This window comes from Bos indicus x Bos taurus, chromosome 7 (genome assembly GCF_003369695.1).
Source record: "Bos indicus x Bos taurus breed Angus x Brahman F1 hybrid chromosome 7, Bos_hybrid_MaternalHap_v2.0, whole genome shotgun sequence".
Taxonomy (NCBI): domain Eukaryota; kingdom Metazoa; phylum Chordata; class Mammalia; order Artiodactyla; family Bovidae; genus Bos; species Bos indicus x Bos taurus.
In genome coordinates, this window is record NC_040082.1 from 56,620,069 (window position 1) to 56,633,256 (window position 13,188).

General features: G+C 42.4%; 1 protein-coding gene across 4 annotated transcripts in view; it reads right to left on the reverse strand.

The window, feature by feature from the left end:
- The window catches only part of ARHGAP26 (Rho GTPase activating protein 26), a 473,410-nt gene that overhangs the window by 99,682 nt on the left and 360,540 nt on the right, over nt 1–13,188 (reverse strand). For all 4 annotated transcript variants that reach the window (XM_027546098.1, XM_027546101.1, XM_027546099.1 and 1 more), the window contains exon 18: nt 6,411–6,570. In XM_027546098.1, the coding sequence (XP_027401899.1) occupies nt 6,411–6,570 (160 nt within the window). The remainder of the gene's footprint in view (nt 1–6,410; nt 6,571–13,188) is intronic.

The following is a 13,188-nucleotide window of genomic DNA, read 5'->3' on the forward strand; positions in this document are numbered from 1 at the left end:
CAAAATTTATAAAAGAGAGTTAACAATATTGGCCTTATAATGCTGCTATGGAAAGTAAATGATATGATAAATATAAGGCTGCTTACCACAATGTCTTGTGAACAATAAGCTGTAAGTAAAAGTTAGCTATTAATATCACTATTCTTATTACTGCTAGACTATGTACATTAAAAAGACCCATTACCTTTAACTGAGCAAATAAATCGGTATGTATTACCAGCATGGAAAAAGAACAAGTACCATGAACACCAATGCATAATTTGTATCTTCTGGCTTTTTCCTCTCTGCCTTCACTTACTGTGGGATATCTATTTGGTACAAATTGTTCCAAACATTGCTCCCCTACTCAGGGCTGTGCAGGAGGTGAACAACAAAGTTTCTGGAGCATCACAACAAGGTATATAGTTAGTGAACTTAATCTGACCAAACCATGTCTGTGAGAAACACATCATGAAGGCTCCCACAAACAAGAAACAGGTTAAGTTCTCGAGATGAGACAATGATGCTAAGCAGGGGATGTTTCTAGACAAATAGGTGCTGTCTTGAGGCTGTGCAGATGTGCCAGAGATAACATAAAGGAGTCCAGGAGTTCATTTTAATTTTTAACCCTTTGTCTGAATGTGTAGTGTTAATCCTCAGTAAACAACGAGAAAGTGGGAGGCGAAGGGGGGGACAGTAGAGAGGCAAGGCCCTATGCATGAAAACATATGTTTAATAAGGAAAAAGAAACTGAGTTTTCTCGTCAGGAGAAAATTCTCCCTCTCTTCTAAATGTCAATTTTAAAGACAAAGCTGTTTTCCATTTTAGACATTAATGAGTCAGTACTCCATACCGAGGCTCACAAAGGGTATGTGAGGACTGAACCTGCCACTATTACCAAATGTTGGATGCTCCCCGGCCACGTAAAAACGGCAATACTGAGGAGAAACAGAAGAGCATTTTCCATATTCATGCTGAGGAGTTGCAGCACCAATAAGAAAAGGAAGCTACATGCGAACCTGCCAGTGATGGGGACTGAGGCATTCTGGGAGATGGTCTGCAGACAGCAGCCCACAACTCCTCCCACATCTGTGGGCACACTGCTCTTCCCATGGTGGTGGTGGGGGGGGTCTCTTTCCTGCCCCTTCAGTCTGGCTGGACTTGTTGCTTTGACCAACAGAATCCAGTCGAAGTGACACTTTGTCTATTCTATTCTAGGCCTAGAACTTCTGAGGCCTTGTGGCTTCTGGTGCTTGTCCTTTTGAAAGTTTGGCCTAGACTACTAAACGATGAGAGAGCAGGTGGAGAAAGAGGACAAGTGGAGGAGGACCAAGGTGTCCCAGCAACAGGTGGCACCAAGGTCTCAGACATGTGGAATAAGGCCATCTTGGATCTACCAGCTGCACTAAAACCACTCCAGCAGATATTATACAGAACACAGGTGAGCCCTCCCCACAGTTCTGGTACACAGAGTTGTGAGCAAAAAAATTATTGCTATTTTATGTCACTAGGTCTGCAGATGATCTGTTACAAAGTGATAACCGAAAGACACATCTTACGGTTCCCCCCACCAAGTGGCTCCAAAGAGGCTACATGCCTGGGTTTCTATACCCTCTCTCTGTGCTGTCTTCCAATACTTATTCCTGGGCCCCTGTCAATTTTATTCCAAGGCACAAACTACACATCCTATATAAAATGCCCATAACAACATGGGAGAGGGTATTATACCACTAACTGGGGGGACATACACTTAAGACCTGTATGACGGCTTGTTTCAAGCAAGAGGACATATGCTATCAAATGCCTGTTGGGGGACAGATTGAAATAATGCTGTTAGACAGTACTTCTTCATCTGGTGTCTCAGGATTTTGTGCAACTTCTGACAACAAAGTTAGAAAAGTGGTCACTCAAGAGATTTGTGTGTGTGTTTATGTTTCTAGAAAATTATAGCCAAGCCTAAGGGCTTCCCTCATAGCTCAGTTGGTAGAGAATCTGCCTGCAATGCAGGAGACCCAGGTTCAATCCCTGGGTCAGGAAGATCCCCTGGAGAAGGATCCTTAACTGCAACCCACTCCAGTAGTCTTGCCTAGAGAATCCCGTAGACAAAGGAGCCTGGCAGGCTACAGTCAGTGGGGTCGCAAGAGATTGACACGACTTAGCGACTAAACCACCACCACCAAAGGAATGCTCATTAAATACTGTTAATGGAAGGAATGATGCTGAAGCTGAAACTCCAGTACTTTGGCCACCTCATGCGAGGAGTTGACTCATTGGAAAAGACTGATGCTGGGAGGGATTGGGGGCAGGAGGAGAAGGGGACGACAGAGGATGAGATGGCTGGATGGCATCACTGACTCGATGGACGTGAGTCTGGGTGAACTCCGGGAGTTGGTGATGGACAGGGAGGCCTGGCTGCAGTCCATGGGGTCGCAAAGAGTCGGACATGACTGAGCAACTGAACTGAACCGAACATTTCCATATTGTGAATTTTAAAGAAAGATAACAATATTTATCTGAGGACATAAACAAGGTCTGTTGATGAATAAAACTGAATTCCCTTGGCAGTAAATTCACCCAAAGCATTGTCTCTAAAGCTAAGGGCTCTCAGAGCATGAGTTCTGTGAGGTGAACATCACAGGCTTCCAAAGGAGACTAACACAGCATCTGCTGACTTTATACCAGACCAGACCTGAAGCAACATTTGAAAAGGAGTCAAGCTGCCTTAGTCTAAATTGTTTTTATCAGAAAGGCAAGCCTGATGAATGTTAAAGACTTTCTCCCCCAAATCATGTACAAACACAGGTCTTGCACATAGTTTTGGCCCATCATAGACCCCAGGTTAAAAACCTCTATCAAAGTGGCACGGGAGCTCCCTCAGGACTGGAGACACACACTCCACTGTAGTCTTCATCCCAAGAATGTTTCCACTGACACTCCTGCACCAGCTCCCACAGGAACATAAATCTCACTGTGATTCATCCCACTCTCTGGCAGAAACTAATGAAAAATAACATGTAATAAAGCACTGCAACGCTCTTTTAATATATGCCTCACCAGATACACAGTAGAGAGGAACATAATTTATGATCCAAAAAATCGGATGAGTATTCTCACCAGTTCCTGCCCGTATACTTGCAGGCCTGACCCTGCATTTCATATTTCATTTCTATTTCTGAATTTTGTGCTCAAGTGGGATGGCGCTTGTTGACACAAGTCTCAATAATGCTATTAGCAGTATCCAATCTTTTTCCTATCATGTTACTTTTTAATGTTTCCTGGCTTTGAAGGCCCAAAGACACCAAAAATTATTACAGTTCAAAACCTACTAGATGCTGCCTGCTATAAGCCCAGACATGAAACATAACCAAAGCCCTTACTCCTTAGAGCTCTGTCTCAATATTTAATGTTATTTATTTGAGAAAATATTATGTTTAAAAAGTATTATTTTGAGCAAGGGGGCACATGCAATACTCGTAGATGTATTTATGCTCTATCTTCAGAGAAATCTGCTCAGACTGCTGAAAAGAATAGTTTACAGTTAGTGACATTCCTTGTTAGATTCTTGGCTAAGACCTTTAATAAATCACCTTATCTCACCCTCACAACAAACCAACTAAAGGGATGTGGCCCACTGGCTGATTGGTCATCAAACTTCTTTCCCTTTGCTCTGCATGGTTAGGGGCTTTCCCAGTCTTCCTTGCAGTTAGAGGTAGCCACATGACTGAGTTCTGGCCAATGGAAAGTGGAAGAGAATAAGGAAAGCACCTTCTAGGTTTGGCCCACATAATCTTACCCAATCTTCCATGCCCTCTCATTTCCCTCACCAAATGGCTGATTGCAGAAATCTGCAGAGCAGAAGGCAAAACTACAAGAGAGAAGGAACCTGGATTGCTGAATCACTGTGTAGGATCCAACCAACAGAATACCCACAGTGAACTGGTATGTGAGGAAGACAGAGACTACTATTGTCCTGAGTCACTTTTGGAAGGGTTATTTGTCACAGAAGTCACACTGTACTGAAAGTATTTTTATGAGCATAGAGAGGTTGAGTAATCTGTTCATGGTCACACAGCTGACAAGAGGTAATAGATTTACATCCAAGCGGTTTGCTTTTAGAAATCATGCTATTAACTTGTTTAGAAACATGATATTCAATTATATTTCCTTTTTACAATTTCATTTTAATCATACAGAACATAATCATCTATACCTGACTTACTATATATGAAGGAAGTGGCTGGACAAAGTCCAAAGGTTGAGACAGAGAGAAGATAATTTCTTCAAGTAAATTATCTGACCTCAGATCTCTTTATTAACCATGTAAGAAAAAAGCTATGTTGTCTACACAATTTTCCAGGATACCTCAATTACTCCGTGAAAGTCTATATTCAGAGGTTCTTTAGTAGTTACTAATGCTGTGTAATAACTTACCCCTCCCCCCAACTCAGTGGCTTAAAATATCTAATATCTCTCCCACTTTCAATGGGTCAGGAATTCAGGACAGACTTAGCTCAGTGGTCTCTTATGAGGCTGTACTAAAGATGTTGGTTGGGGCCACATCATCTGAAAGTATGACCAGGGCTGGAGAAGTCACTTCCAAAATAACAGACTCACATGGCTGGCATGCTGGTCTGATTGTTGGCAGGCAGCCTCACTTTCTCCCCACTGGGCTGTGTGACCATCCTCACAACATGTGGCTTGCTTCCCCCAGAGTGAGAAAATCCACACCACAGCAAACGCTACCAAGTCTCAGGATTGGTCTCCAAAGTCAAGCCTGTTACTGTCACAGTTTCTCATTATCACTTCCTACTGATCACACTGGGATTAGTGTTGATTCCTTATTCACAGTTGGAAGAGAACACACAAGGGGCTGAATACCAGGAAACGAGGGTCACCGGGAGCCAGTCTGGAGGCTAGCTACCATCATTCACCCAACACACATGTACTAAGCACGTACTGAAGAACTACAGAAACAAAATAGCCCAAATTTGTCTGCTTTCATGTTACATATGTTCTAGAAGAGGTCAGAAAGGCAACAGATGTAATCAACAAGTAAATGATATACAGTACACTAGAAAGTGCTAAGTGCTGTGGAGACAGAGAAAGCACCCTCAGGGGCAGGGGGAGTGCTGGAGGTGGGGCTGTCCACAGTTTCACATGGAGAGATACGGGTGAGCCTCACTCAGGCTTAAAGGAGGAAGAGTGTTTCAGGCACCACAAACAGCAGTCGCAGAGGCCTTGAGGTGTGAGTGTGTGCCGTGGGCAAGGAACCGTGAGGCGGTCAAAGTGGCTGTAGGCAGGAGCTGGAGGAGACGGCTGTAGGAGATGACATGAGGCAGTAGCAGAGGGGAGAGCAGAGACCGTGGAGGACATTCCAGGCTCCTATAAGGGCTCTGAGTTTCACTCTGAAATGTGAAGACACTGGACAGTTCTTAGCAGACAATTGACATGATGTGATCTAACACTAAAAACATCTCATTCTGGGGGCTGACTTCAGAATGGACAGGCCGATGGTGGAAGCAAGGAAACAAATGAGGAGGTTCCTCTACAAACCCAGACAAGAGCTGTGATGCCTTACGGTCTTGTGTTGTCAGTGCAGGTGGCTAGTGGTCAGATGCTAGATTCATTTGGCAGGTAATCTAGCACAATTAATTCACCATTCTAGGTAAAGGTTTTATTTAGGATTTCATTATATCTCAGCACCTTGGACTGTCAAATGGTGCCCTAAGGGGCCTTGCAGATGCTGAGGAGATTCATAGGGATTTGCTACCAGAAACTGAGGTGGGACCGATGGGTGCATGCTGCTTTCTGCCCCCTTAGCCCAGTTTTTAAGGGCAGCTGTGTTGACATACATCATTAGGCAGGGAGGGCAACCCTCTTAAGACAGACTAGAAACTTCAGTGCCCTAAAGGAAGAAAACTAAGCATGCACCCACACACATACACAGTGTAAAACAATACAGCATTTATAAAATTATAAGGAAACTATATTAGGAAAAATATTTGCAATGCACATGAAAATTGTTTACTATCCCTAATATTTAAAAACTCAAAAATTCATAGAAAAGAAAAAAAAGTAAAAAAATGTCTAAAAGGCATTTTCAAAATGAGGCTCCAAGTAGTACCTCCTTCATCAGATACTTGTGAGGTTAAAAGGACAACATATATAAAGTGCTTAGCACAGTTCCTATTACAAAAGAAATGCTCATTATGTTGCCCACTGCTCCCACCACCACAACCACCACCGTTGTCACTGCAGCCATCCCAAGATGACTATCACCACCACCATCACCACCGCCATCAGCAACTTCGTCAGCATCACCACAGGGTAAGAGCCACCAGCAACGCAAACCTGAGTCAACCCTGTAGGCCAGTTCTCACTCAGCTCCCCCCAGGTACATTCTCCACTTGCAATGACAAACAATATATTACCTTTTCATGATTTTCTATTAGGATCTCAATGACTATGTTCTGAAACTTGATATCCATTATGGCTGCTACAGTTTCTTCCTGAGGACGCAGCAGGGTGGGTCCAAACACCACGCCGAGGTTTGCCACTGTCATCAAATTCTGCTTGTGGTTGTTAGCAACACTGGGAGGAAGCAAAAGAAATGGCACAAATGAGAGAAATAGTAAATGACAGACAACTGACTTCCTACACCCGTCTCACCTTCAGACACATCATCTGGTAGGAGCCAGACCTAGGGGTCTGGAGTCCAAAGCCAGACCTAGCTGCTGGAGTCCAGAGAGAGACTTTTTTACTCATAGTCTCATCTACCAAAGTTTCAGAAATCTCCAGTGTTAGGCTATTTTGCTATTTCATGATATGACACTCTTTACAATTCCCATTTTGCCTAAAAGAAACTAATAACCAACCAACCAAAATGGCTTGCCTTCCAAAATATGAACCTTTGCACATTTGAATCCTTGTTCTGCAAATCCAGGTTATGGTAATCCCTCTTAGTTACAACTTTTATCCTTGGCTGCTGCTTAAACCACTGTGATCATTAGCATTTTCTCTAGTGCAAATATAAAAACTCCTGACAGCTTTAATACATTTGCAAACACAGCCCAAAATAGATCTAATTTTTTAAATGAGTAGATCTCAGTCAGGAAATTCAGCACTTTAGGCTCAAAGTATTTAAGTCCCATCACATCAGACACGTGGCTTGTATTAAGCCAGACACGTGCCATGAACAGAAATAAAAATGCACTACTTACATCCATGTATATAGCTGTTTATATTACCACTTATACTCAAAATCCAAGAAACACGCAGGGCCAGGAGTATCGGGTCTGAGTAAGCTTCTAAACACATATGCATATTTTTGTATAATCAACTAACCAAAACATATATCTGAAATCCACACCCAGGTCACCATGACCTAGTCATAAAACTTCATTGTTCATTTGCTAGCCCCACGTATAATAATATACAAAGTTATCTATTGACAACGAGTTAAGTTAAAAGTTAAGGCCATTCAGTATTGTTAAGAAAATATTAGGGGCTTCCCTAAATCACCTGTTGGAAGAAGGAAACTATTCATTACTAGAAACTAGAGAGAAATTGGACAGTGGTGGCAGTTTGCACAGACATACCTCCCTAGCATTTAGTGCTATTTATACAGATTTTTTTTTTTCCATACAATTCTATAAATGTTTGCACTGTTTCTCCTGGATACTTCTATTTTGTAGGAGAAAAAAGAGATTTGACTTTAAGTACTGGTTTTGAAACTGAGCCTTTACTGAATACTATATTAACTGATTTTATCACGAGAAACGTATTTTTCTTTCATTTTCTATGGCTAAAAGTCTAATTTCATAAAAAAACTCCTCCTCTGAAAGAGATGGGTACGTCTGTGAAGCCTGACTGTGGAACAGCCCAATAAAGAAGGGAATTTGCTTTTTTATTGCTAAGCAACACCTGTAGCAAGGAGATTCTGCCACTGAAGCCTTGTCCTGTTTCTGGTCCACATAAGACTATTTTCATTTCCTGAGATCTAGATGAATTTCCTGATATTACTTATAGTTTTCCATTCTACCTAGAACTGTATCAGGTTTCTAGTCTGAAAGTGTTAAAGCAGATAGTCAAGGTTTTACCTGGCAAAGGGGGAAAGATTTGGTTCTGAGTCTCAGCTAGAATCACCATGTCTGCATATTTACAAGTTGCTTGTAACACCACTACTTTCAACATCAGCTCCTTTGTGCAGGAAGTGAATTCCATGCTCTTATATTTCCCCTGCTAAATGAGCCAAGTCACTAGACTTACCCTCTTGTCACAAAAGTCCCTTGTGTATATGAATCAACAAGCTATTTATATATGAAAGCACTTTTAAATTGTAGACCAATATAAAAATATAGGGTTTGGATAATGATCACTTTCACCATCACGCTTCTCAACAGGGCATCTGACTAAAGCAACTGCCTCTTAACAGGGCTCCCAGACTAGACTCTCTGGGTTCAGCTACATCCCGCCTGCCCCCACCAGCTTCTGTCTGCCAATTCAGCGCCGCTCAAGTCAGTCCTCTGTTGAAAACTACAATGGCTTCACGCCTCACTTGGTCGCTGGGAGAGAACACAGTGACACAGTGCATGTGTATGACACAGGGTATGTTCAGGAATGCTTCCACGGTTGGAATGTTCTGATAATGATGACTATAAACCGTTGATGGGCTCCATTGTTTCTAATGCCAAACTCCTATAACCTAGCACAGCTTTCTCCAACTCACTTCTAAGCCTTCTGCCTCCTCCCAGATCTGGTCCTTGGAAAAGGGCCTTAATGTTTAAGCTTTGGATTCCTCATCTTTTAAAAATAGGGCGAGTTTCATTTCTAATCTACATCATGAGGTTCCTATGAAGATTAAATGGATATAACATGGGAAATGCAGTGATGATGATTCTATTAATCATTCACTACCCATCTTCTGTCTACTTTCATATCTATCTGCCTTTGTCAATCCTTGCCCTGCAATGTCCTCTTACCCTTCCTTTTTTTGCTTGGCAAACTGCTGATCTGCAAGGCACAGTTCCAATGGTGCCCTTTCTTTCCAAAGTCTCTGACTAGTCTCTTCCCAACCCTCCACTGCTTGATGAAGGCAGGCGTGTTGGCCCTGGATTTATTACAAGTTATTAGTGTCTCAACTGTTGCCTTAGGATAGAGACTGTTTTTATTTTAGTTGGTAACACCAGTGCTGAGAGCAGTGCCTGGCTCAGGAGAAACACAACAAATGTTCACCGTGGTGTTAAAGATGATGGGAGTTTCTGAGTAAACATTAAACAATTATTCACAACCCAGCTACTTACTTGGAAAACCTCAAATTATTACTGATGATTTTGGGGGAATGTACCTCAACTTTTCAAAGTCTGGAACTGTGTTCCACTCCTTAGATTTAATTAATGAGCAATAGTTACTCTGATTTGCAGACCCCAGTGACCCAAAGGCATTTGGAAAAAAGGTATGGTAACTGTGAATAAGCATAATAAGCTTGAGGCTACCTAACATAATTCATTTCCTTTTTAACGATCCATTTTATTTTAGAACTTACAACACACTGATGTAAATCATAAAATTTTGGGGAAAAAGGCTGCACTTTTTACGACTAACTACCATTATCTTCTGGCACACTGAAGCAACAAATTATCTATCCCTTGATTATTACTGCTCACAACTTGGTATAGCTATGTTCATTACTCAAGAATGAATTATTAATAGCTGGAGATCACTCTGAATCCCAGAAAGAAAGGCACAGACTTCAGCCTCTTGCTAGCACCAGCCATCCATTACAGCTTGATGCATTTACCTGTGTGTGGGAGGCAGGCTGGCAGAGTGCTGGGGAGCCTGGTCCAGTTGAGGCCACAGGACTCATTCATTAGTGAGGTCTATAAAACATGGAGAACTTGCTTTCTGGGCTGGTAACTGAGGTGCTTGAGCTCTTCCTCACAGCCTAGAATGTCATGTTGAGTCTTGACTTAAAATCCACACACAAAATTCTCCTGTGCATGACTGCACATTCCACCAAGGAAGTCTTTGATAGGCCTTGCCTAGGGCCACACGGACTCCTCTGTGAGCCTTCTTACATTACTGCCAGTTCTACAGACTTCCTTTGCAGGCAGAAGAGAAACAGTTCCACATGTGATTTTAACCTGGGAAAGGCCTGCTTCCTTTTGTGACCCATAAGAGTTTGCCACAACAGCTGAGAAACAGGGCATCCCCCAAGGGACATGACTTCAGGGCAGTTGGTGGGGGTCGACACCCCATGTTCCCTGTAGTTCCCTCAGGAATTATGGTTAATGAGGAAAGAGCACGTTCCAAGGAACACGGCCATGGCAAAGGGGCCTCTTGCTACCTTTGCTTCCAGGGAAAATGGATGAGGGCTCTGGATTGGTCTGACATCCTTTGAGAGGCAGAAGATTACTTCCAGATGAAGATGGTAATGGGGGAGTATTAGGAGGAGAGAAATAGGAGCCAACTATTTTGGGGCCAGAAATGCAGAGACGCCCATGCTGTCTTAAAGATCACATCTGTTTTTCTAGCGTTTAAATGAGAGCTGGAGCTGTGGAAGTGCTGAGTAGTACTTTATAACTACAGATTGGTCCTGATGTACCAACAATACCTCAGCCTGTTGCTAGGTTTGCAAACAGGTTTCATCTTGAGGCCTGCAGTGCTGGGTCATGGAGTATCAAAGCTGCAGCCTGGCTCCACAGGACACAATGAGTTGACCTGGGTGGCGGTTCCAGCACAGCAACACTGTCAGCCATGCTTTGCTTGTTTGCTTCAGCTTCCAGTGTTAAGAAATGATAACTTAGACTTGTGAGGTGTTTTAGAGTTTACAAGCTCTGCACCATGTTTTTATGTTTGCTTGAATTTCATATAATATGTCTAGAACAGTAGCTCTCAAACCTTGACAAGGACCCACGGTAGGAAATAGATTTTCCCATGTAACATTTCACTAGCACATACATACATACATACATATATATATATATATATATATATACACATACACATAGAGAGAGGTATACACACATACACACACGCATATCAGAAACACAAGTTTCAGAAATAGTGTGATAAATTGTTTTGATTCTATTCATTTTTCTATCTACTAAATCAATTTCACAATTCACTAATGTGTCATGACTTACAGTTTGAAAAGCTTCCTTCTACAGGTAAAGAGTACAAATATTATGTCCAGTTTATAAATACAGAGAAATAAAGGCTAAGGGAGACACTATAGTACAGGGGGTGGAGTCAGACAGAGATTCCCAGCAGGATGAGAGCAGGCAGGTCACTTGGCTTCTCTAAATCCCTTTCTTCACCTGTAAAACATGAGCAACAATATCTGCTTCATAAAGCTTGTTGTTCAGTCACTAAGTCATGTCCAACTCTTTGTTTAAGGCCGATAAAGTAAAACTAGGTGAATTGATCTCTTGGATGGAAACAATGGCTTAATAAATGACAGCTGGTATTGTCCACAGGGGCAGTCAAGACAGTGGTGATAACAATGTGGAAGCAGCAGCAAGTGCCAATTTAAAGTCACACTGTAAGTTGCTGGTGTCACCAGGTGTCATGTTCAGGAATCTCTAGTGGCCTGCTTCTACCTGGGGCAAGGAACCTGTCTCTTCCACCTGTATTTCAAGGGCTAATTTTTTCTTCTGGTTATTCTTTGTTCTTTCCATTTCTACTTTAAAAAAAATTATGATATACTTCAAATCTACAGATAAATTCAAAATAGACTGTTACTTAATTTCTATTATTTCCCTATAAGCAACTCTGGGCATGACAGGTTGAGAGCCTCCTTGGAAACTATAGCAAAACTCACCACACTCATTTGCTTCCACGGGTTAGGCCTGCCTGGCAAGTCCTCCCTTAACTATCCAAAGCTCACCTGTCTGCAAGGCCAGCTCTAGACACCCCTCTGACAGGAGGCCACACAGAACTCTCTCCTCTAAGTGATTATGTTCACAACCAATCCATGGAACATTTCTACACTGACTGCTTCCCTTCTCATGAGTGTCTCAGGACTGTGAGCTGGATCTGGATCTTGGAGTGAGTCCCCTGCAGCACACAGGCAGGGACTGGGAAGGCCTGAGGTTACCAATTAGGAAAGTCATTGTGTGAGTGGGCACCCAAGCTGCAGTAAATATCACTTATTTCTCTACCATCCTCTCAGGGTTAGAGGAGCTCCAAGCCCTGGGGCCAAGAAGGATTAGCTAGAAATGAAGTTGCTAGAACTATACATTTTTTGTGGTCACCCAAGGCAAGTTAAGTTTCAAGGTTTGTCAATGTGGTTCCTTCCACCAGCTTCAAATTCATCTTTAGTATGGAGTGGGGAAATGGTGAGGGGAATCCCCACCACCCCTGGCCATGAGTTTTCTAAGTCAGACTGTGTGTGTGTGTTGCCTGGTTACCACCTGAACTCAGTGAGACAGGACCAGTCTGGATGGTGCTCAGGAGGCCTCTGCCAAGGAAACCCATCAGAGCCATAAATACAGCTTTGCTGGGCTGTACCAATGGCTGGCACCAGAATGAGAGTTTAAAATAAATTTTTCCATGTACTGACTGGGGTCATGTTCACCAACCATATTTAACATCTTTCTGGGAATGCCTATCCAGTGAGAAGCCAGATTTGAAACTTTGAAACACTAAGTGTTTATGTGTAATCTTCAAGAGAAAGCCTTGAGACAAGTAGGTAAGACTATCACTGTCATTTTACAGATGAGGAAACTGAAGCACTGAAAAATTAAGTAATTTGCTTGAGGTCACACTCTAATGAAGGACAGAGCCAGAAAGGAACTCAAGGTGGCTGCAGAGCCCATAATCTTCACTTCAGCACTCTGCTGCGCCCACACAAGTAAGGGTCAGTTCAGCTAGGCTAAAAGACACTCTTCTTTTTCCCACTCAGAAAATCCAACCACAAATGAATATATTGAGGCTTGAGCATGTGGGGGGAAAAGCAATGGTTACAATAGAGAAAAAAAAAATAAAAGCTTCTCCCTTGATTCACCACCCAAATTACTAAACTGGAAGAAGGGGGAAAAAGCAAGAGAGAGGAAGAAAAAGGAGAAGAACCTATGACAGTGCTATTGGACTAAACACCGTTTCTACTCCCTTATTGCAGTGAAAATGGCTTCATGCTTGACAAAAACATGAAATTGGCAAAATACCCCTCATACATAATAGCATTCCATTTGTAGTTGGCTGGCAGAG